The 26,100-nt window shown below is 50.7% G+C and overlaps 1 protein-coding gene across 1 annotated transcript in view; it reads right to left on the reverse strand.

The window, feature by feature from the left end:
• Positions 1–2,096: 2,096 nt before the first annotated feature.
• The window catches only part of LOC115096856 (atypical kinase COQ8A, mitochondrial-like), a 53,248-nt gene continuing 29,244 nt past the window's right edge, over positions 2,097–26,100 (reverse strand). The window contains exons 13-15 of the mRNA XM_029612060.1: positions 18,348–18,413; positions 16,877–16,963; positions 2,097–3,420 (exon numbers count right to left, since the gene is read on the reverse strand). Coding sequence (XP_029467920.1) covers positions 3,115–3,420; positions 16,877–16,963; positions 18,348–18,413 — 459 coding nt within the window. The 3' untranslated portion in view covers positions 2,097–3,114. The remainder of the gene's footprint in view (positions 3,421–16,876; positions 16,964–18,347; positions 18,414–26,100) is intronic.

The raw sequence follows: 26,100 nt of genomic DNA on the forward strand, positions 1-26,100 counted from the left end.
AGAACCAAGGCATCAACTCCCTCCCCTTCGCGCTCTCGTCTGCAACTGAAGAAGTGGGGTACCTTAGCATTCGCTGAGTTGCCATCAGATCCATGTGGGGCTTGCCCCACCTGTAACAGATGAGAGTCACTGCTTCCTCGGACAGTTTCCATTCCCTGGGATCCAGCTGTTGACGGCTAAGAAAATGCGCTTACACACTGTCGATCCCGGCTATGTGAGAAGCCACTATCAATGCCAGATGCTGATCTGCCCAGTGGATTAGCTCCCGAGCCATCTGAGCCACCGCTCAACTCTTGGTACTATCCTACTGGTTTATATAAGCCACCGTCATCGCATTGTCTGACAAGATCCTGAACAGATTGCCACGCAAGAGGAAGAAAACACATGCAGCGCCAACCATACCTCTCTCGCCTGAAAGCGACTGAGAGACCAAGACACGTCTTCCGCTGATCACTGGCCCTGCACCGACTGGGCCTGGCAGACAGCTCCCCCAACCGGAGAGACCGAGAAAGCAATTAAAAACAACTGCTCCTGCACTTTTTTTTTTTTTTAAACCAGCTTTTTTCTAAACTTTATGAAAAAGACAAGAAAATGTAAGAACTTCCCTGAGGTGAAGATTAGCAGCAGGTTTCACAAGTGCTCCTGGAGGCGAGGGAACTGGATCCACCAGCTGTCTGCCTCCCAGCGTGAAAAGACTGAGCACCAAGGACCCCCAAACCCCTGCCCATCCACCTCAAACCAGAAGGGATGGTCCTACCAGGACCTTCCAACCTTCTAGGAGGAAACTCCTTTAAACTGCACTAGTCTTTCCTTTTTTTTTTATAGAGGTACAGAACTGCAGTTTTGCACCTCTTCCATCTGCTAGAGATTGAGAAATACTAAAGGACTGCAGGTGGTACACTAGGTTATGTGGCAGTGTCTGCAAAGCTTTCTCTGTCTCCATCTGCTGGAGGGGAGGCAAAACCCAGGAGTCTGGTCTGATCTGGGTACGTACAGGGAACACTCCCCAGCTATGTGACTTGAAAGTTGACCCTTGCAAATGCTGCGGGCAGTGACAGAGCTGAGGATTAAAAATGAGGCAGAGAGATAGACAGCAACTCAATGGAGATCTGAGTTTGTATCGCTGGCCCTTCCCTGAATTCACAGTTCAGGTCTTGAACCTGCTCTAGCCCTGGGCTGTAGTATCTCCTCATTGCTAGAGCTGAACTAATGCCTCATGAATGGGCCTGCCAAATCTCACATCCTGAAGATAAACCTTAAGCTTTATTCTGTCAGAGAGAAACCAATCTTGCATCAGTTAATCAGAAGGGGCAGTGGCCCAGGAGACACACACAAGACCAGGTATGTTCAATCTTCACTTGCTTACCTGTATTTCACATCTTTACCTACAACAGAGAAATTTATGGCACTGAGGTGTCATCTTTCATCTGATGGCTGCTGCTTAGACCCACAGCATCGCCATGCTGGAGGCCACAAGAATCACAGTCACAATTCATACAGCAGTGTTGCTTCATTAACCCAATTAAGATAGCAAAGCTCTCAAAAGCTTGCTTGACTAGCCCGTACTTAGCATCACTGGCCAAATCCTCACACAACTCTTGCTCATGACTCGGCTCTTTTTCTTCCACTGAACATCCTATGCTATGGTCTTTCCTTATTTTCGTCACAACACATTATATTCCTTGTATTATTTTTATACCTTTTTGAAGGGATAAAAGGCATGCATCACTTAACATAGAAATATCTCCTTTATTAAAACCAATTCTTCTCTCAGCCCCCTCGTCAGCTGTCTATGCTAACTTCCTACTTTACGTATAACAGTGTGATGGCAGCATAGGACTCTGATGACACTTAGCACAGCAGTGCCCTTCATTTGCTTATATGTATAATGGCAGCTAACGAGTAGGAACGTGCACATTTTTTACATATTGGTTTTGTTAATTCATTTTTCAAGATTTTTTAATTGTTTTAATTTTAGGGATTTTAATTTTTTTTTCAAATTTGTTTCTCTCTTCACAGAGTGTGCTATTTGCCAAAAACAAATAATATAGGACTTTTTAAAATTTTTCAGTTTGAAACAAAATGAAAACAGGCTCATTTGTCTTATTTTACACTTTTATTTCAAACAAATGCACATCCCTACTAATCAGCTGAAACTTTATAAAGCCTCTAATAGCCAAGAAACAAAATATCAATCAAAAAAACGTAGATTGAGCCATCTGAATAAATCTGCTTCACTGAACTATCTGCTACAAAATAAATTCTAACTAGTGCTATTCAGACTCCCCCACTGGGGTTCTGGTTTACAGCAGGAGTGTTAGGAGAAAGAGCAACAACCCACTGAAGCTTTGACTTTCACTTTATTGACCATATCTCATATTTGTGCCTAGAAGTAACATTGTCTGAAGGCCTAAGTCTGTCCAAGGTCAAGTTTTACTTCTCGTCTGTGGTTCCCAGATATTTGCTCGAGTCCACTTCCCTGGAAGATTCCCCAGGGGAAACTGGGTTACCTCGCAGAGTCTTGTCTGCATCTTTCAGCACCTATTTCAACAAGGCCAAATAGGTATTAAAAGTGCAAGGCCTTTAGGGGCAGGCCGAGCCATTCCTGGTTTTCAGAACCCACTGCCCAGTGGGATGTGCATCTCCACACTGTACTAAAAGCCAAGTATGTAGCTGAGCAAACCGAGGACCAGCTCGGCTTCTCCTCAATGATACTGAGTTCACTTTTCCCCTTAATTCCAGCTTTTACAAACCCTCTTGAATCATTGAATCACAGATGGACCCCAGTGCTGTGAATTAATCGATTAACAGAAATGATCACTCCCCCAACCAAGTCCAAAGTCTTTTGTGTTTCACTCTGTAGTGATTATTCAAGATTCTCCAGGGACTGACCAGCTGTCTCTGCTCTCTTTTCTTTTACTATGGACGAAACCCAGCAGAAACTGCAAGAGGAAAGGGAGCACACCAAACAATATGGTAAAATACAATAAATGCTATTGTAGGATGGAAAAGGTTTCTTCTGTCTTGGCTCTGGCTGCAGTCAGAATCTCATACATCCTTCTGCCGATGGTTACGGGATACAGCAGAAGGGGTCCTGTCCTCTTTGGGGATCTCTCATGGACCCCTGGCAGCTCCTGCCTGTCTCTCCTCCACTCCCCAGTAACGGGCATAGACATGCTGGAACATGGAGTGACAAGAAATGCGAGCTCGCAGGCGAGCACACACAAGGAAAGAGCCAGCCATTTTGCGGTGCAGTGCATAGGTCTCCTCAGGTGGTGGGGTCAGGCGGTGCTTCAGCATGATGGGAAGGATGCTGTGGATGCGCTGGGTGGTAGTCTGGCAGCCAAAGTCAAAGGGTGCCTCGGAGGCAAAGGCCTCACCCAGGATCATCACGGCATCCACATGGGCATCTTTCATCACCTGGCAGGAAATAAAGGGGAGGTTACTGCAGAAATATAATGAAATTACTTCTACCTGATAATTTCCTTTCATTGAATACAGTCAGACCAGTGGGTTAAGCATGTCAACCAGCAGATGGAGACAGAGATAGGATAATTGGTCCTTACCTGCTAATTTTTGTTCCTGTAGTACCACGGATCAGTCCAGACTGCTGGGTTTTGCCTCCCTTCCAGCAGATGGAGACAGAGAAAACCTTCGAGAGCGCCCTCTCTTAACCTGCTGTGGCACCTGCTGCTCCTCAGTATTTGTTCATACCCAAGCAGAATAATCTTATAGAATAACCATTTTTTTCTCTATGCCTTAATTTAACTCTATCTCCCCGAACGAACTTGGTCTTCCTTACATACGTTTATGTCGACATAAACGTATGTAAGGAAGACCAAGTTGCTATTTTACAGATGTCTATTGGTGGTACGTGACAGAGGTGGACACTGCCCTTACTTGGTGTGCATTCGGGCGAGAAGCTAAGGCTAGGTTCCTCTTGGCGTAGCAAAATTGAATGCATTGGGCAATCCAGCTGGATATAGTTCGTTTTGCCACTGGAAGTCCAGGAGTGTTCGGGTTGAAAGAAACAAATAATTGGGACACTCTGGTCTCCGAATGTGTACGTCGCTTATAATACGCTAATGCCCTCTTGCAGTCTATTATATGCAGTAAGCGGTCCCTATCGTTCTGATGCAGTTTGGGAAAGAACGTTGGTAACTCGATGGAGTGGTTCAAGTGGAATTGGGTGACTACTTTTGGTAGGAACGATGGGTGCGTTCGCAGCACTACCTTGTTATGGAAGAATTGCAGGCATGGGTGTAGTGCACCAAAGCTTGGAGCTCACTAACTCTGCGTGCTGACGTTAGAGCGATGAGAAATACTACTTTCCATGTGAGATATTTGATGTGGGCCTCATCCATTGGTTCAACTGGCGCCACCATCAATTGCTCCAGTACTAGATTGAGATTCCATGGCACCGGAAGTTTGAGATAGGAGATCGTAGATGAATGAGGCCTTTCAGAAATCTAGAATTGAAAGGTTGGACGGAGATGGGTTGTCCTTTATATGGCCGGTGGTAAGCGGCTATTGCACTGAGATGTACTCGAATCGACAAGGTAGCAAGTCCCGTAAGATACAAGGAATGTAGATAATCTAGTAACTTTTCAGGTGAGCAGTCCAAGGGATGTATTCCTTCAGAGGAGCACCATGCCGTATACCACTTCCACTTGAAGGTATAGTTTTGATGGGTAGAGGGTTTCCTCGAGGCCAGGAGAACAGCCTGCGTGGACAGTGAAATGCCTTGTTCCATCAAGAGGAGCTGCTCAATCTCCATGCTGTGAAGTGTAGGGAGCTGTGCATGGGATGTAGCAGGGTTCCCTTGTCTTGTGTCAAGAGATCGTCTCGGTCCGGTAGCAATATTGGGTCCGCTACTGACAGATGTAGTAGATGAGTGTACCACGGTTGGCGTGGCCATGCTGGTGCTATCAAGATTAATTGAGCTGCATCTCTTATGCATTTTTGTAATGTCCGTGTTATGAGGGGTATCGGAGGGAATGCATACATGAGAGGTTTTATCCATGGTAGGAGGAACACGCCCTGTGCTATCCGGTGTTGGCTGGGCCAGACTCAACAAAAATGAGGGAGTCTCGTATTGAGTTCCGTCGCGAAGAGGTCCATGGTCGGCTGTCCCCACTCGTTGAACAAAGTATCCACCACCTGCTGGTTGAGTGTCCATTCGTGTGGGTAAAATATCTTACTGAGGTGGTGTGCCCAAGTGTTGATGGCTCCCGACAGGTACGTCGCTTGCAGGTGTATGGAGTGCTGAGCCGCATGATCTAGAATTTGCAGGGTTTCCTTACACAGGGACCAGGAACCGGAGCCTCCTTGTTTGTTGATGTAGAACATCGCTACTTGATTGTCGGTATAGACCATGACCCTTCGGCCTTTTAAGTGTGGAAGGAACGTGTGGAGTGCATTCTAAGTTCTAATAGGTTGATCTGTAGGCATTGTTCCGGAGTGGACCACAGTCCCTGGGTTTGCAGGTGGTCCAGATGTACCCCCCAGCCTTTGCGGGAGGCATCTGTAGTCAGGACTGCATTGTGCGGAGGTGTGGAGAACAGCGCCCCTGTTTGTAGATTTTTTTCTCTTGAGCCACCACTGTATATCCTGTAGCATTGCCAGAGTAAAATTCACTCTCGTTGTTAACGGTTGTGAGTGTTGTTTCCGTTATTGTTTGAATCCCCACTGTAGACGACGCATGTGGAGTCTTGTATTGGGGACGGTATAAATGGCTGCAACCATATGACCCAGGACGGTGAGGATTCGCCATGCCGAAGGTTTCTTGAGGACTCGGGTGGCTCGAAAGAGACGATGCATCTCTAATCTCCTTTCTTTCAGTAGGAAAGCTCTGGCACGGATGGTATCAAGATGCGCTCCAATGAATTGAAGGAATTGTGTTGGAATGAGAATCGATTTCTGGTAATTGACTATGATCCCCAAACTGTTCAAACATTGAAAGGTCTGGTGGATGTAGTCGTTGAGAATCTGGGGTTCGGATGCTACTATGAGCCAGTCGTCCAGATAGGGAAAGATTCTGATGCTCTGTTGACGGAGATGTGCCACCACCACTGCCATGAATTTGGTGAAGACCCTGGGAGCTGCCGAAAGGCCAAAGGGTAGTACCTGATATTGATAATGTTGTTTCTGAAATTGGAAGGATAGGTACTGCCATGAAGAGTGGTGTATAGGAATATGGGTATAGGCATCTTTCAAATTTATGGAGCACATCCAGTCCTTGGGCTGGAGAAGCAGTAAGAGAGTTTTGAGGGACACCATTTTGAACTTCTCTTTGACCAAATGTTTGTTCAACTCTCTGAGATCTAAGATCGGGCTCAGTCCTCCGGTTTTCTTGGGAATTAGGAAATACGGTGAGTAAAATCCCTTGTTGCAAGCATGAGATGGAGTCCGATGGATCGCTCGCTGCTGGAGAAGGGATGCGATTTCCTGTTGCAATTGACTCTGTTGCCCCAGTGGTCAGTGGGGCAATAGGTGTGGTAGAGTGGGTTTGGTGTTGAAACGGAGTTGATATCCTTGTCTTACTACTTCTAGAACCCATAGATCTGTGGTGATGGCTTCCCAGTATGGTAGGCATAAGGAAATCCTGCCTGGTGGGTACAGTGGCAGTGATGATGGCAGCTGCACTAAAAAGAGGGAGTCGATTTAGCAGTCACTTGAGGCTGCTGCGCCGTCAGTCGCTGTGGTCTTGGTCTGCCTCTCCTAGGGTGAAGAGGCTGAGGTGTCCCCTGCTGCGGTGGATTATAAGGAGCGGGTTGAAATTGTTGGTAGTGTCGGAAAGGCCGACGGGTATATGGTCGCCTGCGAGTGGGTGTGTAGTATCTACGTGGCGTGTCGAAGGAGGGGTTTTGGATCAGTGATTGAACAGCAATCACCTGGTCTTTCAAATTAGCTACCAGCTCTTGGAATTTTTCGCTGAAGAGATTGTCCCCCTTACATGGTATGTTCGCCAACTGCTCGTGTAGCTCTTCCGAATGGCACTGGATCGGAGCCAGACCATTCTGCATGCGGCAATAGCCGAGGCCGACATGCGAGCAAACGATTCAAACCCTTCGTACACCGTGCGAAGGAGGTGTCTGATGCCCTCCTACAGGTTCTGAATCGGTTGAGTTATTGAAGACGATGCGGAGTCTGGATCGGGCAGCGCGGTTTTTAGGGTTTGTAGACTTTCATATAAGTACTGGACCAGATAGAATTGGTGTTGACTAATCCGTGAAGACTGATAGAGGACTGACATGCTCTTTTCCCGGAGGTGCCGAACCGTATAACTTAGACCGCTTGGCTCTCTGCATCGCTGATTCCACAACTAGTGAAGAGTGTGGAAGTTGTGGCGTGGAGTAGAACGGAGATTTTTGCATTCTAAATTTAAGATCCATTTTCCTGGATACCGGTGTAGTAGTGTAGGGAGACTCCCACATCTTCTCTAGGACGAAATCCAACACCTTGTGGGACGGAAGGGAGGTGGGTTCCGCTGGGATATCAAATATCTTAAGGATACCAAGCGTTTCCGCCCGAGGATCCGGCAGCTTTTGAGCCTCTAGGTTAAGAATAGTCCCCATTTATCCAAAAACTTTGAATAAGAGAGATCTTCTGGGGTTGAGAAGGGTTCCAGTGTGTCCTCCGGCGGATTGGAGGGGTATCCAGTAGATGACAAGGGAGATGAAGGAGGTGACTCCGAATCTACCACTGTCGGGGATCTGACCTTCTTCGGGGGCAGAGTCACAGGTTGAGAGGGACCTGGTGGGGAGAGATCTCTTGGTTCCCTTGGGGAGGGTTCCCTCAGTCGTTCCGATAACGAACGTGGTTGAGGCGAAGGTAGTGTGCTGCCCGTAGGAGACGGAGGGAGTTGAAACGTGGATTGCAGTGTGTCAAACAATCCTGCTAGCGCAGTTGAGAGTTGTGAAAATGCCTCTTGTGTCTGTGGAGGCATCCTCGGCTTCCTTGGCGTTTCACTGGGAAGTGGCACAGTGTATTCCACATCTAACACTGATCTCCTTCTTTTCTGAACTGATTCTTGTGGATCTGCTCCCTCAGTCTCCTGGTTAGAACCAGGTGAATGAGGGGAAGACGTCCGACCTAGGAAGGATGAAGAAGATGATGTAATCTGTACATACTCCTCCTCCGAATGTGTTGTCGACCTAACATATCCCGTACTCCTTGGGGATGTGGATCGTTCGGAGATCATAGGGTTAGGGAGATGTATGTTCCGATGGGGCGAGGCATTGGCAGATCTCCCCTTTCCGTCTCTTGTGTTCCGACTGGACGTCAGTGGTGTGCAGAGTTGATCCCTGCTCCGATGGTGTCTCGGCAGGTGTCGGGTATTTTGACCCAAGCGTCGGTCCAGACACAGCATGCGTCGATTTTGACCTTCCCTGTGTCGGTTGTCCTGCCATGGCTGCTTTTGGTTGTCTATGCTTCGAGCTGTATCTTGAATACATCGACTTATACGGTTCTTGCACCGCGTGCGTCGGTTTACCGGCTTCATGGGTTTTCTTTGATGCACCTTGCATCGGTATTGGCACTACGTGCGTCGAGCTGGACGCTCCTTGCGTCGTTGTCAGCACCAAAACTTTGGGCACTGCCATATATACTAGAGTGCCACCTGCAGTCCCTCAGTATTGTCCTGTACCCAAGCCCAAGATAACAGAACCAAGGAGCGAGAGGTAGCTAACATAGAACCCTGACTACCCCATCGCCCTAGACAAAAAATAAATGAAACCAACTGTGAGGAACTGCTCCCTCAACCTTTCTGCCAAAAAGGAGCTTTGAGAAAACTAGATAGGCAAAAAAACTAGCCAACACAGTCTTTTGGAATCTGAAGTAAGGGGTGGGCCTCTGGACTGATCCTTAGTACTACAGGAACGAAAATTAGCAGGTAAGAACCAATTTTCTTTTCCCAGTATGTATAGGATCAGTCCAGAGAAGTGGGATGTACCCAAGACTCCCTACACTGGGCGGGAACCCGAAAGACCCATGCGCAGAACAGTCTCACCGAAGGACGATTCATCAGTTGCCTTATCGTCCAATCAATAATGCTTAGTGAAAGTGTGAATAGAAGACCACACTGCCGCTCTACAGATCTCCTGAGGCGACAGGAGTTGACACTCTGCCCTGGAAGTAGCCTGGGCCCTAGTGGAATGTGCTCGGAAACCCACAGGAATCGGCCGACCACGGGCAATGTATGCCGAGCAAACTGCTTCCTTGAGCCAATCAGATATGGTTGCCTTAGAAGCTTTATCCCCTTTCTTTGGACCCCCAAAGAGAATGAGCAAGTGATCTGAATGTCAAAAGTCATTGGTAATCTCCAGATAACGCAATAGGGTGCGTCGGACATCCAAAAGATGAAGGTCCATGTCCTGGGTCGATTCCCCGGACCAATGTGGAAATCCTGGAAGTTCCACCGTCTGGTTTACATGAAAGGACGAAACCACCTTAGGAACGAAGGACGGAACCGTGCACAAAGTCACACGATCGTCTTGGATCCGCAGAAAAGGGTCCCGATACGACAACACCTGTAATTCAGACATCAGACGAGCCGAGCAAATGGCCACCAAAAATACAGTCTTCAAAGTCAGATCCTTCAGAGAAGACCTGTGGAGAGGCTCGAACGGTGCACCACAGAGCACCCGCAGAACCAAATTCAAGCTCCATTCCGGGCACACCGAACGGACGGGCAGGTGTAAATGCTTAACCCCTTTAAGAAAACACGCAATATCTGGGTGCGCGGCCAGCGAATAACCGTCAAAGCGGCCTGCAATGCACCCAGTACCGCAACCTGCACCCGAAGAGAATTGAATGCTAACCCTTAGCGAGACCCTGCTGTAGGAAGTCTAGGACCCAAGGGATATCGGTCATCAAAGGATTGCATTCTCGCTGACCACATCATGACTCAAAAAGCTTCCAGACCCTCACATAGGCCATGGAAGTGGCTGAACGTCGCGCCTGAAGGAGAGTGGAAATGACCTGCTTGGAATAGCCCCTCAAGCGTAAACGTCACCTCTCAAAAGCCAAGCCGCGAGAGAGAAGTAATCCTCCCGATCCGAAAATATAGGTCCCTGACAGAGAAGACACGGCAGATGAGCTAGCCGAAACGGGCCTTCAAGCACCAGCCGTACGAGAGCCGCAAACCACGGGCAATGTGGCCATTCCGGCGCCACGAGAACCACCTGTCCCGGATGAAGTTCTACTCGGCAAAGGAGCCGACCTATGAGGGGCCAAGGTGGAAAGGCATACAGAAGGATACCTGTGGGCCAGTGACACACGAGAGCGGCGATGCCCACGGAGCCCTGCTCTTGTCGATGGCTGAAGAAGCGGTCCGTCTTCGCATTCGCCCGCGTTGCCATCAGGTCCAATTGGGGAACTCCCCATCTGACACAAATGTGGTTCCACGCCTCGGCAGATAGCTCCCACTCGCCTGGGTCGAGTTGTTGTCTGCTGAGAAAATCCGCCTACATGTTCTCCACCCCTGCGACATGAGAGACGGCAATGCCCCCTAGATGATGCTCCGCCCAGGCGAACAGAAGTCGCGCTTCCAGCGCCACTGCGTGACTTCGCTTCCCGCCTTGCCGGTTGATGTACACCACTGTCATCGCATTGTCGGAGAATACTCGAACCATTCTGCCCCGAATCCAGGGTAAGAAGGCTGAAGGGCCAGGCACACTGCCCTGGTCTTGATGGACCACGAGTTTTCCGTCGCTGACCAGAGCCCTTGAGCGGACCTTTCCGCACACACCGCTCCCCAACCCGAAAGGCTGGCATCGGTGGAAATAATCAGCCAATTCAGCGTGTCCAAAGCCACCCGCGTTCCAGATTGGCGCGCAAAAGCCACCACGACAGACTGGCTCTGGACTTCGAAAGCAACGGCATCGGCAGATGCAATTGTTCTGATACTGGACTCCAACGAGCCAAAAGCGCCCGTTATAACGGTTGCAGGTGAGCAAACGCCCATGGCACATAGTCCAAGGTGGAGGCCATGGATCCCAGGACCTGTAGATGATGCCACACTGTGGGACTGCATCTCCAGAGCAAGGACTGGACCTGGATCTGTAACTTCGTCACTCGGTCCAACGCTAGACGCACTCTCCCGGCCAAGGTATCAAACTGTGCTCCCAGATAAACCAGATCTTGGGTGGGCTCTAAATGACTCTTCTGGACATTGATCACCCACCCCAGGGAACGCAACATGAACATCACCAAGCGAACCAATAGTTCGCATTCTTCCCGACACTTTGTGCGAATCAACCAGTCGTCCAGGTGCGGGTGGACCAAGATCCCCTCCTTCCGGAGGAAAGCCGTTACCACCACCATGACCTTGGAGAATGTTTGAGGAGCTGTCGCCAGACCAAATGGTAGAGCTCGAAATTGAAAGTGTTGTCCCAGGACCTTGAAACGCAGAAACCTCTGGTGGCTCAGCTGGATAGGAATATGAAGATACGCTTCCATGAGATCCAGGGACACGAGGAATTCTCCCGTTCGAACTGCTGCCATCACTGTCCTCAGTGTTTCCATACGAAAACGAGGAACTCGTAGGCAACGGTTGACCTTCTGCAGATCGAGGATGGGACGAAACGTGCCCTCTTTTTTTGGAACCACGAAGTAAATAGAGTATTTTCCCCGGCCCTGCTGCCTTTCCGGGACCATCACTCTGAGGTCCAGAAGTCATTGCAGAGTCACCCGGACCACGTCGCACTTACTGTGTGAGGCCACTCGGGACTCCACAAATAACTCTTGGACCGGACGCGAGAACTCCAGAGCATAGCCGCCTCTGATGACCTGTAAGACCCACCAGTCTGAGGTAATCCTCGCCCATTCCACGTAAAAGTTGGATAATCTGCCTCCGACAGCTTCTATGCCAGAATTGGTGCTCGTGGCTTCATTGTGGGGCTTTGCTGCTGCCCGCAGCGAGATGCTCCGAATCTTTACCTGGCCGGTGGCCCCCACAAAAGGTCTGCTGACGCTCCGCTGAGGGCTTGGACACAGAGGAAGCGGTATGGAGCAGTATATCTGTTAGCTCTGAAGCGTCGAGAGTCCCAAAAACAACTCCTAGGAGGGAATGTCTTCTTAGAGATTCGCCTGTCTTCAGGCAACCTATTGCCCTTGGATTCCGCAAGCAGCTTCACCAGCTGGTCTAGGTCTTCCCCGAAAAGGAGCTTGCCCTGGAAAGATTGCACAGCTGAGATGTCGAGGACAAATCCGCCACCCAATTTCTCAGCCAGAGGAGTCGTTGTGCAGACACCAGGGACACCATACTTCTCGCCGAAGTCTGCACCAAATCATACAGCGCGTACAGCGCATCCGCCACATAGGCTATCCCAGCCTCCAAACGGGTGGATTGCAACGCCCCGCTGGAAGCTGTTCTGGAGCTGGCAGCAGAGTCCCGGACCCAATGCAGACATGCTCTCTGCAGGAGACTGGCACAGATCGCCGCCCGCAGACTCAGAGCGAAGACTTCAAAGGCCTGCTTTAACTGGATCTCCAGTTTCCGGTCCTGCATATCCTTGAGGGCGGCCACCCCCACGACAGGGATAGTGATCTTTTTAGTGATCGCAGAGACTGCAGCTTCCACCTTAGGAATCTTCAGTAGGACCAAAACCTCCGTGGATAGGGGACAGAGCTTCGCCATCGCTCTGCCCACCTTTAGCCCTGCATCAGGAGCTTCCCACTTCCGTGTCACCAGCTTGCGGACTTTCTTTGGCAGAGAAAAGGAAGTAGAAGGACCTCTAATGCCATCAAGAATGAGATTCACGCCCTCATTGTCCGATTCCTCCTGTGAAACTTTAAGGTTCAGAACCTCAAGCACCTGAGGAATAAGAGGTCTTAACTCGTCTCTTTTAAAAAGCCGCACCATGCTGGGATCGTCACCCTCAGCAGGTGAGATGTCGGGGTCATCCGCATCATTGGCATCCGTATCCGCCTGCCCCTGGGTCGCCCCTGCATCCGCCACCGATGGTGGAGCAGCTCTGAACCCCAGCTCCTGGTCCCGCGAACCTCAGGGCCCCTCCACTCTTGGAGGAGGCTGATCCCTAGGGGGCTTACTAGAATCCATACTCCAACCCCGCTTCTCAGGAGGCTCCGCCTCATCTTCCGTGACCTGGAAATTTTGCACCCCGAGCGCTTCCTTTGCAAGAAGGCCTCATACATTAAAAGAACAAATTCTGGGGAAAACCCCTTCGACACCCCCTCTCTCCGGGGAGACTCGTTCGGGGCTTCCTCTCTGTCTCCCTGCCTGGGATTTTCCCCCACCGGAGCCAAGAGCGGAGGGAGCTCTTCCTCACCTGAGTCCCGGCCCGATGCGCACGACTCCACCACGAGGGAGGAAGCCTCTGGGCCCGGGGACCCCTCCATCCCGGATACACAATCTGTGCACAAAAATTCGGCATTCAGCGCATGGCCGCGGGAACCACACGCGCAGCAAGATGGTGATTTTGATCGAGGCCCCATGCGGAGAAACGCGCAGTCACGCAGCAAGATGGGGGAGGAGGCCCAACGCGAGGTAATGCGCGCAGCCGCGACGTGGGAAAATCTCAGGCCGGCCTGACAGAAAAAAAAAAATGTAGCCCCCGACCAAAACGGCGTGCTGTCGCTGGAAAAAAAACGCCGAGAGCCGCGCGATCCTGGTCCTAACTCTGGCGCGCCACCGCGCAAGGAATAAAAAAAAAAATCAGAAATCCTAACTCACCCCTGTCCTCCGAAATCAGCCGGGAGCCGAAGAACAGGAACACTGCCATCCTCCCTGCACGACCGCAGAAGACCCAATCCCCCTGTCCGACTCCTTACCTCAAAGTGAAAGCAGTCGGCAGCCCAGCAAAGCAACCCTTTTTTTTTTTTTTTTTTTTTAAATAAAACTTTACTGCTTGAAAGGCTCTGGAAGGGATTGAAGGAGCAGCTGCAGCAGTCTGGGTGGTAAATAGCCAGGAGCCCCTGGTTGTCACCCGCCGAACCTGGACAGACGAGACCCAGCCAGGGATATCTAATCCCCCAGACGCCCGGCTTCCACTGAGGGATGGCCCACGAAGGTGCCTAACACCTCAGCAAGCTACCGCAACAAAAAGAAAAAAAAATTCTGAACAAACTAACAAAAACTCAACTAAGACTGGGAGACTGCAGGTGGCACTCTAGTATACATGGCAGTGCCCAAAGTTTTGGTTCTCTGACTCCATCTGCTGGCAGGGATGCACAACCCCGGGGGACATAACCCACCGTCTGGACTGATCCTGGTACATACACAGGGAATGGGAACATGGTCCTCTCCATAACTGCACTTAGAGAACTGGGAAAGGAGGAATGCCAGGGTTGCCCCTGAAAGAGATGCAGCATCCTCACGGCCAGGGAAATTTTCCCACATACCAACTCCCCCCAACTATCTTGACAGTGCAGTCCAGGCCTCACTCAATGGGAGTTAAAAATGCTGCAGTGGAAGCTGGAGATAAACCTTTCCAACTGCAAGGCTGAGGTAAGGCGACTCCAGCCCTTCCTCATTGCCACCCCCGGGCATATCATGGCTGCCAGTCCTGCCCTAGTAACAAGGTCTGGAAGGAAGATGCCTAGCAGTGATCCCCCAACATGGGCTCAAACTTGGGGTATCGAAGCGCTCAATTCATCTGTCACCCCCAAGGCTTCAACATGGCCTTTGGATCTGCTACTGCCCCACAGGGTCTGGCAGGAAGCAAAGCATCTGTAAGTTCCCTTCCATTGCACAAATCTGGGCCTCTGGAGCAATCCCTGCACATACAGAATTGCATGGTATAAGCTAAATCCTCCGGCTTGCACTGTCTTGATGCTGCAAGTTGTGCTGAGTGCGGTCTTTTCCCGCACTGTACAGCTGCCGCCATGTTGGACCACTCAGCTCCCTCTTCCAGCAAAATGGCACTGAGCCTTTAAACCCCCAGGATTTCAGCGACTCACCCAGGATGAACAAAGCAAAGCTCTCTAGCTGCTGAACAGCCAGACCTTGGGTCGCAGTAGTCTGCTCAGGGCTCTTTTTTTTTTTTTTTTTTAACTTTAACGCTCTCCAAACAGCTAAGCAGTTTCTTCTTAAAGGAGAAGAGGTGGACAAATAGAGCTGGAAGAGGGAGGAAGTTGCTGGAATGGAAAAAGTGGGTGGGGGGTGAAGGGCAATACATTTAGCTCAGAACCCCCGACTCCTGGAAAACACTTTAAGTCCTGGCTTGCTCCACTGAGCGAGGGAGCTCAAGGCTTTCACCTCAGGAGCTGCTTCTTTCTGCAAATAAAGGCACACCTAACTAAGGACCCTACTTAACTGAGGGCGTGAGAGCTTGTCTTTCACCTCAGGAACTACCTCCACAACTTGCTTTTTCTGCCTACCAGGCCTCAGTCCACAGCATGGGATGCTTGCTCCTCATCTGCTGGAGACAGAGAATATTGGCAGACTGGTGTCAGCATGGAAGTATATAAGCACCTGTTGATCTCTGTCTCCATCTGCTGGTTGGAGTTCATAATCACTGGTCTGGACTAGTTTGACTGGATGAAGAGGAAATTAGTATGCTATGCTCAGGATGTGTTTTCTTCCTAAGATGAAGGATATGGCAGTGGTCCCCAACCTTTTTCATGTCATGGCACTTGGTTCACTTCATCAAGGCATGCCAATGCAAATACATTCTAATGATTAAATAAAAAAAATAACTAAAACAAATATCACAAAGTCTATTTGATTTATTACAAAATAATGAATTACAATATTTAGAAAAATCTTAGGCACCAATCCAAAATTATTAGCAGACAGGAACATTTTTACCTTGTTTTGGAGGGCCATTCTTTTTTCCTTTGGTTACTCTTGGGGGTTATTTTTTTTTTTATGTTGTCTCTATTTTGTCTGTTTTTTAGTTTAGTTTTCTTTTAGCTCCCTCTCCTTTATTCTTCCTTCCTCTCTCCTTTCCAGGCACTATCCCTCACCTTTCCTGCTTTCTGCGTTCCCTCCAGGGCCAGGCACCCTCTCCTCCTTCCCTTCCCTTCAGGCACCAGATCTTTCTCCCAGCACTCTCTCCCTCTTTCTTCCTCTCTCCCTGCACACTTAGCTACAGGGGTGTCCAAGGTTTTCCAGTCCTGTTCATCTCTCACCCACCCACCCTAGCGCAATCATCATCATCTCTTCCCCACCGCCCTTTGTTCCTCCCTAACCCTGGCCCAATAATCTTTTTCCTACCCCCCTGGCACCATCTTCGTTTCTCCTGCCCTCCATTCCCCTGATGACACAATCATTTATTTTCCCCAACCCCCTCTCCCCCTTATCTCTGTGAGAAGTCCTTCAGCATGCAGCCAGTGGCAGCTGGACAAGCAGTGCTTCTTATTTGCTGCTGTTGACTCCATCTCTTCAGGTTTCCCTCTGCAGTTAGAACCACATGGGGCTAGTGGGTCTTATGAGACTGGGAGGCCCCCACGGTTCCAGCTGCAGAGGGAAACCTGCAGGGGAGGAGTTGCCAGCTGCTCACCAATGAGTCCTGCCGGCTGAAGGAGCTAAAGCAGGGGGGGCAAGGAACACCCTTCTCTGCTCTGTGACGGCTGCAACCGTGGCCCACCCCTTCCTCTGACAGCTGGCTGGCCACTTTAGGGGGTGGAAATAAAAGAAAAATCTGATTTTGCTGCAGGCAGTGGTAAGCTCTAGTCTGCTCCTACTTTTCTCTGCAGCACACTAGTTGGAAACTGCTGGTATATGGTTCCTCTCTGGCACCGTCAGAAAAATTAAAAAAAAAACCACACACACCCTGTAGCTCGGGTTGCATTTTCCCTGTGCAGGATCCATAATATAAAACGAAAGTATCAAAAGGGATTTTATACCAGAAAAGGGAGCTGCCAGGCTGGTGGGTGGAGAGGGGGAGATGTAGAATTAAGGAAAGCTCACCTGGGTTTCATAGCCTGTGAGAAAACGGAGTTTGATGGAACGCTGCAGCACACCAGCACGGTTCCCGTCTGCCGCCGCCTTAATAACCTGACGGGCGGAAAAGTGGAGATTTATTCACCATTTCTTACAGCACCTTCTGCTGGAAAAGGTAGGGACTGCAGGAGCAGGGAGCTTCCACAGAGCTAACATTCCTGCATCATTCCCTACTGAACCCCTTGCCGGCTGTCACAGGACGGCTGGATTCAGGTATTCCCCCAGCAGGAGTGGTACATGACTTCAGGTCTTCTGCCTCACCAACCCTCTCCCCTGCAGGTTCTAGGAGCCGGCAGGGCTTTCCTGGCATAGTACATGATAATGGTCAGACGGGATCTGGCAACAGACAGGAGTTGGAGACGAGGGCTGGAACTGGAGGCAGGGCCTGGCTGGAGACAGGGTCTGGAGCCAGAGTCAGGAAGGAGATGGAGTCAGGTACTGGGCTGGAGACATGGCTGGAGCAAGAGACAAGGACTGGACCTGAAGGCAAGGCAGTAATGGGAGACAAGGGCTAGACCAGAAGGGAGCAAGGGCCACAGGGAGGCACAGGCAAGTCAAGATAAGGACTGGATAGGACAAGGCTACAGGAACAGAGCATGGAACATACTAACACAGTTAACCAAGATCTACAGTACAGCAAGGAACATATAAGACTAAATAAGGAAGCACAGATTAGGGGGCCTAAAAAGGCCATAAAGCAGAGCCAAGAGATATTAGAAGGCGCAAAGGTAACAAGGCAGGGCAAGATGGGCGAGGAAGCCACAGGAAAAGGAAAGAAGACAGAGGAGGTCAGAGGACAGGACTAGAAGGTCAAGGAGGCCCCAAAGCAAAGCAGGAAGGCCACAAGACAGGGCAGGAAAGCCGAGCAGGTCACAAGGCAAGGCAGGAAGGTCACAAGGCAAGGCATAGCAAGAAAGCCATAAGGGCCACCCAGAAGCAAGATAAAGCAAGGTGGGCCAATGCCAGGAGTCATGGCAACTCAAAGAGGCCCCAAGTTGTAAGAAAGACAGGGCTAAATAGGGCTGGCCTTGCTGAGTCATGGAGTATCAAGGAGATGGCTAGCACTGGAGAGAGGGTGGCGCTGTATGGACTTTTGCTGGCTGGGAGACTGTCTAGCAACCAGGATTGTGACACTAGAAGAAGCTGGGACAACAAGAGCTGTGAGCTCCCTCACACACTCCACTCTTGCATCTCTTGCTGGGAGAGGCAGGGATTGCAAGAGCAGTGAATTCCCATATAGCCAGCATCCCTGCACTATTCCCTACTACATCCCCTGCTAGGAGAGGTTCAAACTTCAAGAGCTGCAAACTCCCCTACAGCCAGTGCTCTTGTGCCATTCCCTACAGTGGCTGCTACTGGGAGAGGCTGAGGCTATAAGGGCTGTGAACTCCCAACCCCCCTCCCCCCATTCTGGTCAGTGCTCTTGCACTGTTCATACCTCAATATATTCATCCGTAAATTCCTTCTCAAAACTCCGAGTAGCACCAAAATCCAACAGCGCCACCTGGTGGAAAAAAAAGGAACTAAGCAAGTTTCACCCATTTCTGGTATCCTGTATTATGATATTTTGAGGGTCAGGAACAATTTGGAGTCAGGTGCCTAAACAAAACAAAATCTACAATACAAGTTTCTGGCATGCCAGGTAGGTAGCAAGAGGGAACGTAAAGGCTCTTATCCCAGAGGGAGGAGAGAGTGAGAGGCATGCAGCTCATGGATGCAAATCCCAGTGCCTCATTCCCTTCAGTGTCATACCCAAGACATCCTAGCAACCCTCCCTGCCTTCTCCCACCCTCTAATACTCCTCTCTGTACAGACTCCTCTCTCCCTCAGTGTCCATCCCTCTGCAGCACATTCTACTCCCCCTCCAAGTATGCAGGCTTCTTTCCTTACCATGATCCTTCCCTGTGCAGCCTCCTCTCTCTCTCATCCACCACCCTTTCAGGTGCTCCCTCCTCCAATACCCATCACCCTGTCTCTTGTCCTTACCCTGCTTCCCAAGTGCCCGTTCTGTGGCCTCTCTCCTCCTCTCCAGAGGGCACTCTATGCCTAACCCAATGCTTTGCTAATTACAAATTATGATTTTATTGTAAGCCGTTCTAATGCCTCTGTTCATTTACATTTATTGTAATCCGCTTAGAGAACTTTGGAAAAAGGTGGAATATCAAGTGTTCATAAATAAATATACCTGGCTGCTGCCACCTCTCCCTCCTCATTCACAGCTGGACTGCACAGGGCTGCATAGGTCTCTACAGAGCACTGTGTGGCTCAGTTCAGCTTTGCTGTGAGTGGCACGGGAGAGGCAGCCAGGAACAAAGTGCCCAACACCAGAAGGAGAAAAGAGAAGAAATGTATGGTCGGGGTGCAGACCATGTTCTAGGGAGTAAGGGGCTGGAATGAGGGTGAGAGGAGTGCTCAATATATGGGAAATACAAGGACTAGGCCCAGGCCTCCAGCTGCTCAGTTTCTAATGTAACCCTTCAAATGCCTGAGTCCAACCCCACGACTCCCACCTGACAAACAAAATGCCTTCACATGCCGGGGCTTAGCAAGTGTGCCAGGGATCGCTGTCCTGATATATATATAGAAAAATGTGGTTCTAACCTGCTAATTTTCTTTCCTTGAGTCCTTCTAGACTAGTCCAGATGCATAGGTTTTGCTCCCCTACCAGTAGATGGAGGCAGAGAAATATCTGTTTAGATGACATCATCCCTAATAGGAGAGTATGCGACCTGCAGCTCCTCAGTATTTCCCTGACAAAGCACACAAAAATATTGAATATAATCTCCTCACTCAGGGGTAGATTTTCAAACAAGGCGCGTTGGCGTACTTTTGTTGGCGCTCCAGGCGCAAACAAAAGTACGCGGGATTTTAGTAGATACGCGCGGAGCCGCGCGTATCCGCTAAAATCCTGGATCGGCGCGCGCAAGGCTATCGATTACGTATAGCCGGCGCACGCCGAGCCGCGCAGCCTACCCCCGTTCCCTCCAAGGCCACTCCGAAATCGGAGCGGCCTCGGAGGGAATCCTTTAACGCCCTCCCCTCACCTTCCCCCCTCCCTTCCTCTACCTAACCCACCCCCCCGGCCCTGTCTAAACCCCCCCCTTACCTTTGTCGGGGGATTTACGCCTCCCGGAGGGAGACGTAAATCCCCGCGCGCCAGCGAGCCGCTAGCGCGCCGGGACGCAACCTGGGGGCGGGTACGGAGGGCGCGGCCACGCCCCCGGACCGCCCCGGGCCATAACCACGCCCCCGGACCCGCCCCCAAAACGCTGCCGACACGCCCCCTAAATGCCGCGACGACCGGGCACGCCCCCCTTGGAGAACCCCGGGACTTACGCGAGTCCCGGGGTCTGCGCGCGCCGGTGAGCCTATGTAAAATAGGCTCACCGGCGCGCAGGGCCCTGCTCGCCTAAATCCGCCCGGATTTGGGCGGATTTAGGCGAGCAGGGCTCTTAAAATCCGCCCCTCAACGAGCAGGGAGGTTAACCAAACCGGCCCCAACTGAGCCCAATTCCCATAGAACAATCCTGGAAATCCACAGTGGAAGAAACGAAAACTTCTATAACCAATTTAGATCTGTAAGGAATTAAGTACACACCTACAGGAGAAAGTGATGTCAGCTATTGGGATGGCAGCCTTAATATACAGTTCTCTGTTTGTATTTGCAAATAACACATTTGAACCTGTAAAAGTGGTACTTAAAAGAAAATTATTCCTTACCTGCTAATTTTCATTCCTGTAGTACCATAGATCAGTCCAGGCAGTGGGTTATGTCCACCTTCCAGCAGATGGAGTCAGAGAAAAATTTGAAGAGTGCTCCCTTATAAGCCAATGCACCCTCTGATATCCTTCAATATTAAGAATATCAAAGCCTGAAGAGACAAGATGGATGGATCAAGGTATCAAACCCTTTCAACTTGAACAAATGTACACTGTGTACCAAACTTTGATAGTCAACTAAACTTGCAAAATAAACCATTAAAAAGCCACTGAAAATGCTGAATACGGAAAACAATTTGAGCAGAGAGGCAATCCCAATCCCATAAATCCTTAGGGAGGGCGTCTGGACTGATCCGTGGTACTACAGGAACGAAAATTAGCAAGTAATGAATCATTTTCTTTTTCCTGTACGTACCCGGATCAGTCCAGACAGTGGGTGTAGGGTGGGCCCCGGATAGCCCTGCTCGAATGACCCGATTGCCAAAGGAGCCAAAGACCGGTGGCTGTAGATTCAAATGATAGTGCCGAGCAAAAGTATGTAATGACTTCCAGGTGGCTGCTCGGCATATCACCTGAGGCGAAATGGATTGGCTCTCCACCCAGGAAGCCACTTGAGCTCGGAGGGAATGGGCCTTGATGCCCACTGGAGGCTGCCGACCGGCACAATATATGCTGAGGAGATAGCTTCTTTCAGCCAATGAGCAATGGTGGATTTCGAAGCCTTGGTCCCCTTCTTTGGGCCACTCCAAAGGACAAAAAGATGATCCGACAAGCGAAAATCATTAGTAGCCTCCATATAGCGAATGAGAATGCGCTTAACATCAAGCTTGTGTAGCTCTCGGGAATCATCAGCTGAGAAAGACGGGAGTTCCACCGTCTGATTCATATGGAACGCGGAAACAACCTTGGGCAGGAAAGAGGGCACCGTGTGCAAGGAAACTCCCAAATCCATGAAACAGAGGTAGGGCTCTCTGCAAGATAGCGCCTGAAGCTCCGAAATCCTGCGGGCAGAACAAATAGCTACCAGGAAGATTGTCTTGAGTGTAAGATCCTTGAGGGTAGTGGATCACAGCGGCTCGAAAGGTAGTCCGCCTAGAATCCGAAGAACTAAGTTGAGGCTCCAGGAGGCTTAACATCGTCTGATTTCTCCCTTGAGAAATCAGACGATGTCCAGGTGAGAGGAAAGGGGGATTCCCTCCCGGTGATGGATCAGGGAACCGAGGGCAGCCACCTGCACCCTCAGGGAATTGTAGGCCAATCCCTTCTCCAGGCCCTGCTGCAGGAACGACAGTATCTGAGCCATTGAAGCGCTCCGCGGTGAGACAGCTACGGAGCCACACCAGGTCTCAAAAACCTTCCAAACTCGGACATAGGAGATGGAAGTAGAGGTCTTCCTAGCCTTGAGGAGGGTCGAAATCATGGCCTCCGGGTATCCTCCCCTTCTCAGCTGGTGCCTCTCAAAAGCCAGGCCACAAGACAGAAACGATCTGCCTGGCCAAAAAATACCGGACCCTGGTGCAGTAAGCGTGGTAGATGTCCGAGGCGAAGAGGGCCATCCACTGCGAGGTTGACCAAGTCCGTGAAACACGGCCGATGTGGCCATTCTGGCGCCACCAGAATTACTGGACCGTGGTGAATCTCTATTCTTCGAATTACCTTTCCCACCAGGGGCCATGGCGAAAACACAGAGGAGAAGGTGCTGCGGCCAGGGAAGGACTAAGGAATCCACTCCCTCTGCGCCGTGCTCTCTTCTGTGGCTGAAGAATTGCGGAGCTTTGGCGTTCCGTGGAGTGGACATCAGGTCCAGATGGGGGGTTTCCCACTGACTGAATAGAAGTGCCACTGACTCCTCGGAGGAGTTCCCACTCCCCGGGATCTATTTGTTGATGACTCAAGAAGTCGGCTTGAACGTTGTCCACTCCTGCGATGTGAGATGCCACTAGGCAGGAAAGGTGGACCTCTGCCCAGGCCAGCAACTTGTCCGTCTCCCGAGAAACGTGACGACTCTTTGTTCCCCCTTGACGATTGATGTACGCTACCGTAGTTGCGTTGTCTGACAGTATCTGAACTGCCCGACGTTGAACTAGGGGGAGGAAACACTTCAACGCCAGGCGTACCGCTCTGGTCTCCAAGCGACTGATAGGCCAGGTTGCTTGCAACTTCGTCCACTTCCTGCCGATTTCGTCTGACAGACCGCTCCCCAAACGGGAGCACCCACTGAGGGACTTCCAAGGTTACTCCCTGTAACAAATGATCCAGGTTGAGCCATCAGGCCAGACTGTCCTTGGTCCTCTCCGACAGCGGTAGGATGGCCTGAAACTCCCGAGACACCGGTTTCCAGCGGGAGAGCAAGGCTCTCTGTAGAGGACGCATATGCGCCAAAGCCCAAGGTACCAGATCGATAGTGGAAGCCATAGTGCCCAGAACCTGAAGATAATCCCAAATTGTGGGACGAGAGAGAGAAATGAAGCGCTGTATCTGAGAGATGAGAGCCTGGGCCTGATCTGGACGCAGCAGTACCTTGCCTACAGTGGTATCGAGGCGTGCTCCTAGGAAGTCTAGGGACTGAGATGGAGTAAAGCTGCTCTTGGAGAAATTGACCAACCATCCGAGGGACTGAAGGAGATGCACTCTGTCTATCGCTCGCTGACACTAGAGCAGGGACTTTGCCCTGATGAGCCAGTCGACCAAATAGGGGTGGACCAGGATTCCCTCCCTTCTGAGGGTGGCCGCCACTATTACCATTACTTTGGTGAAAGTACGGGGAGATGTCGCCAGGCCAAAGGGCAGGGCTTGGAATTGAAAATGATGTCCCAGAATCTTGAAGCGAAGGAAGCGCTGATGCACCTTGAGGATGGGAATGTGAAGATAAGCATCCGTCAGATCTAAGGAGGCCAGAAATTCTCCGCTGTGCACTACCGCTACCACTGAGCGCAAGGTCTCCATCCTGAAGTGTGGAACCCTGAGGGCTTTGTTGGCCATCTTGAGATCCAAGATCGGGCGAAAGGAACCCTCCTTCTTGGGGAATACAAAGTAGACTGAATAATGGCCGGCCCCCTCTTCTGTCGGAGGAACCGGGAGAATTGCTCCAAGGGCCAGGAGGCTGTCGAGTGTCTGGCGTACTATGAGTTGTTTCTGTAGCGGTCCACAGGGAGAGAAGAGGAACATGTCTCTTAGAGGATGAGCAAATTCTAAAGCGAAGCCGTGCTTTAGAATATCCAGGACCTACTGATCCAAGGTAATCTTGACCCACTCCTCGTAGAAGAGGGAGAGCTGCCCCCCTATCCTGGGGATCGAGGAGTGGGCCGGCACGGCTTCATTGTGAAGATTTGGAAGCTGCCTCCTGGGCAAGACTATCCCGGGCCGGTCTCCGACCACGAAAGGAATGAGACCAGGACTGGGAATGCGAAGAGGGCGGACGATGGGCAGCTGGTCTTGTTTGTCGAAAACATCGTTGAGTCCACAAACGGCTTCTGGTGGAACTGAAGGTCCTAGTCGTCCGCAGTCGATCCTCCAGCAGCTTATGCATCTTATTCTTGCCGAGGGACTTGATAATCTGATCCAGATCATCTCCAAAGAGTAATTTCCCTTTGAAGTGTAGAGATCCCAACTCAGTCTTGGAGGAGGAATCTGCCGACCAGTTGCGGAGCCAGAGGAGACGTCTGGCCGAGACTGCTGAAACCATAGACCTGGCCAGAACTTGGAGAAGGTCATATAGAGCATCTGCACCACACGTGATCACTGCCTCCAGGCAGTCTGCCTGTTGCGCTTCTTCAGGAGGCAGCTCCTGCATACTGAGAAGCTGTTGGACCCATCGGAGACCTGCTCGTTGTGTGAGGGAGCTACAGATCGCCGCCCTGATGCCCAGAGCAGACACCTCGAACACTCTCGAGGTACACTTCGAGCTTTCTATCCTGCAGATCTCGCAGAGCGGCACCTCCCGGAATGGTTGTTCTTTTCATCACCACAGATACAGTCATGTCCACTTTGGGAACCTTGAGAAGCTCCAGAAATTCGTCTGAGAGCGGATAAAGCTTATCCATAGCTCTGCCCACCTTAAGGGGGCATCCCATTTCCTCCACACACAAAAACTCTTACTCCCCTGGACTTTCTCATACACACTCATGCTCTCACTGGCTCCCTCACATACACACAAACACAAACACCCAGGCAAGCTCCCAATCATTCTCACACACACACCCAGGCAAGCTCCCAGTCATTCTCACACACACACACTGATCCCCAAGCAGGCTCCCATTCATTTTCACAGCACTCCCTCACCATCCCCCAAGCATGCACACATTCATTCTCACACACACAGACCCCCAGGCAGGCACCAATTCATTCTCACACACACATACACCACACACAGGCAGGCACCTATTCTCACACATACACCCCCAGGCAGACTCCCATTCATACACATACACACACTAAAAGCAGACCCCCTCTCTTTCTTTTGCCAGCAGCCTCAGTACCTCTCATTCCTCTGCTGCCACTGTCACTGCTGCCACATGGCTATTGGGGAAGCGCCGATTGTTGCTACTGGCACTGAAGCCCATTCTGCTGCCTCCTCTGTGCAGGCCCCGTGGGTTTCCACTTCCTCCATGCTGATCTCGTACACTGTGAGATACGCATAGAGAAAGTGCTACTCTTGCACATTACCAAAGATTACATGTGTCAATCAGTAAAAAGTATTTTTTTATCTTAGTTTTCTAACCGGTTGGTCACAGGCTTTTTTGTTCCACCTTCCCTTTCTTATTTTTTTGCCAATTCCTTTTATATTGCCTTTTTTTCTATTTCTTTTCTCTCCATCTATCTTTTTCCCTCAAACACACAGGCTCTCTCTCACTCCCACATGCTGTCTTGCTCAAGCACAGGCTCTCACTTTCACATGCTGTCTCTCTCACCACACAGAGGCTCTCACACGCTGTATCTGCAAACTTTCAGGTCCTCACTCCCACACACAGTCTCTCAACTCACAACTCACTCTAACACAATCTCTCAACTCATCTCATACACACACACACACTCTACAGGCCCTCAGCCTCTCTCTTGCCTCTAGGCCTCCTCTTCTCAGGCTGCCCGCAATGTGGGATCCGCGGTGGCGGCCCTGCTACGGGGCCTCCTCCTCTTATCAGCCTGCTGACTATAAACGCTGCTCCTCTTCTGCACGTGGCTGATGCTCCTCCTCCTTCCTGCTCAAGCGGCTCCGGCAACGTTTTCTTCCAGGGCCGCGTGGGCAAGAAGGAGAAGGAGCACTTGCAGGTTTGGATGCAACCTTTTTCTTTGGGCCGTGGTCACATGAGCTCCACCACGGCCCTGCCGATCTTCCTGCTGTGTATGTCCAGCACACAGCACAGCACAGCGGTAGTTCACTGCTCAGCCGCCAGTGGGATGAGGTCCACCGGTGGCCGCATTGGCTCGGCGCTCCCTAATGCTCGGCGTCCTAGTTCGCCTAATGCTTCCAC

The sequence above is a fragment of the Rhinatrema bivittatum genome, chromosome 8 (genome assembly GCF_901001135.1).
Source record: "Rhinatrema bivittatum chromosome 8, aRhiBiv1.1, whole genome shotgun sequence".
Taxonomy (NCBI): domain Eukaryota; kingdom Metazoa; phylum Chordata; class Amphibia; order Gymnophiona; family Rhinatrematidae; genus Rhinatrema; species Rhinatrema bivittatum.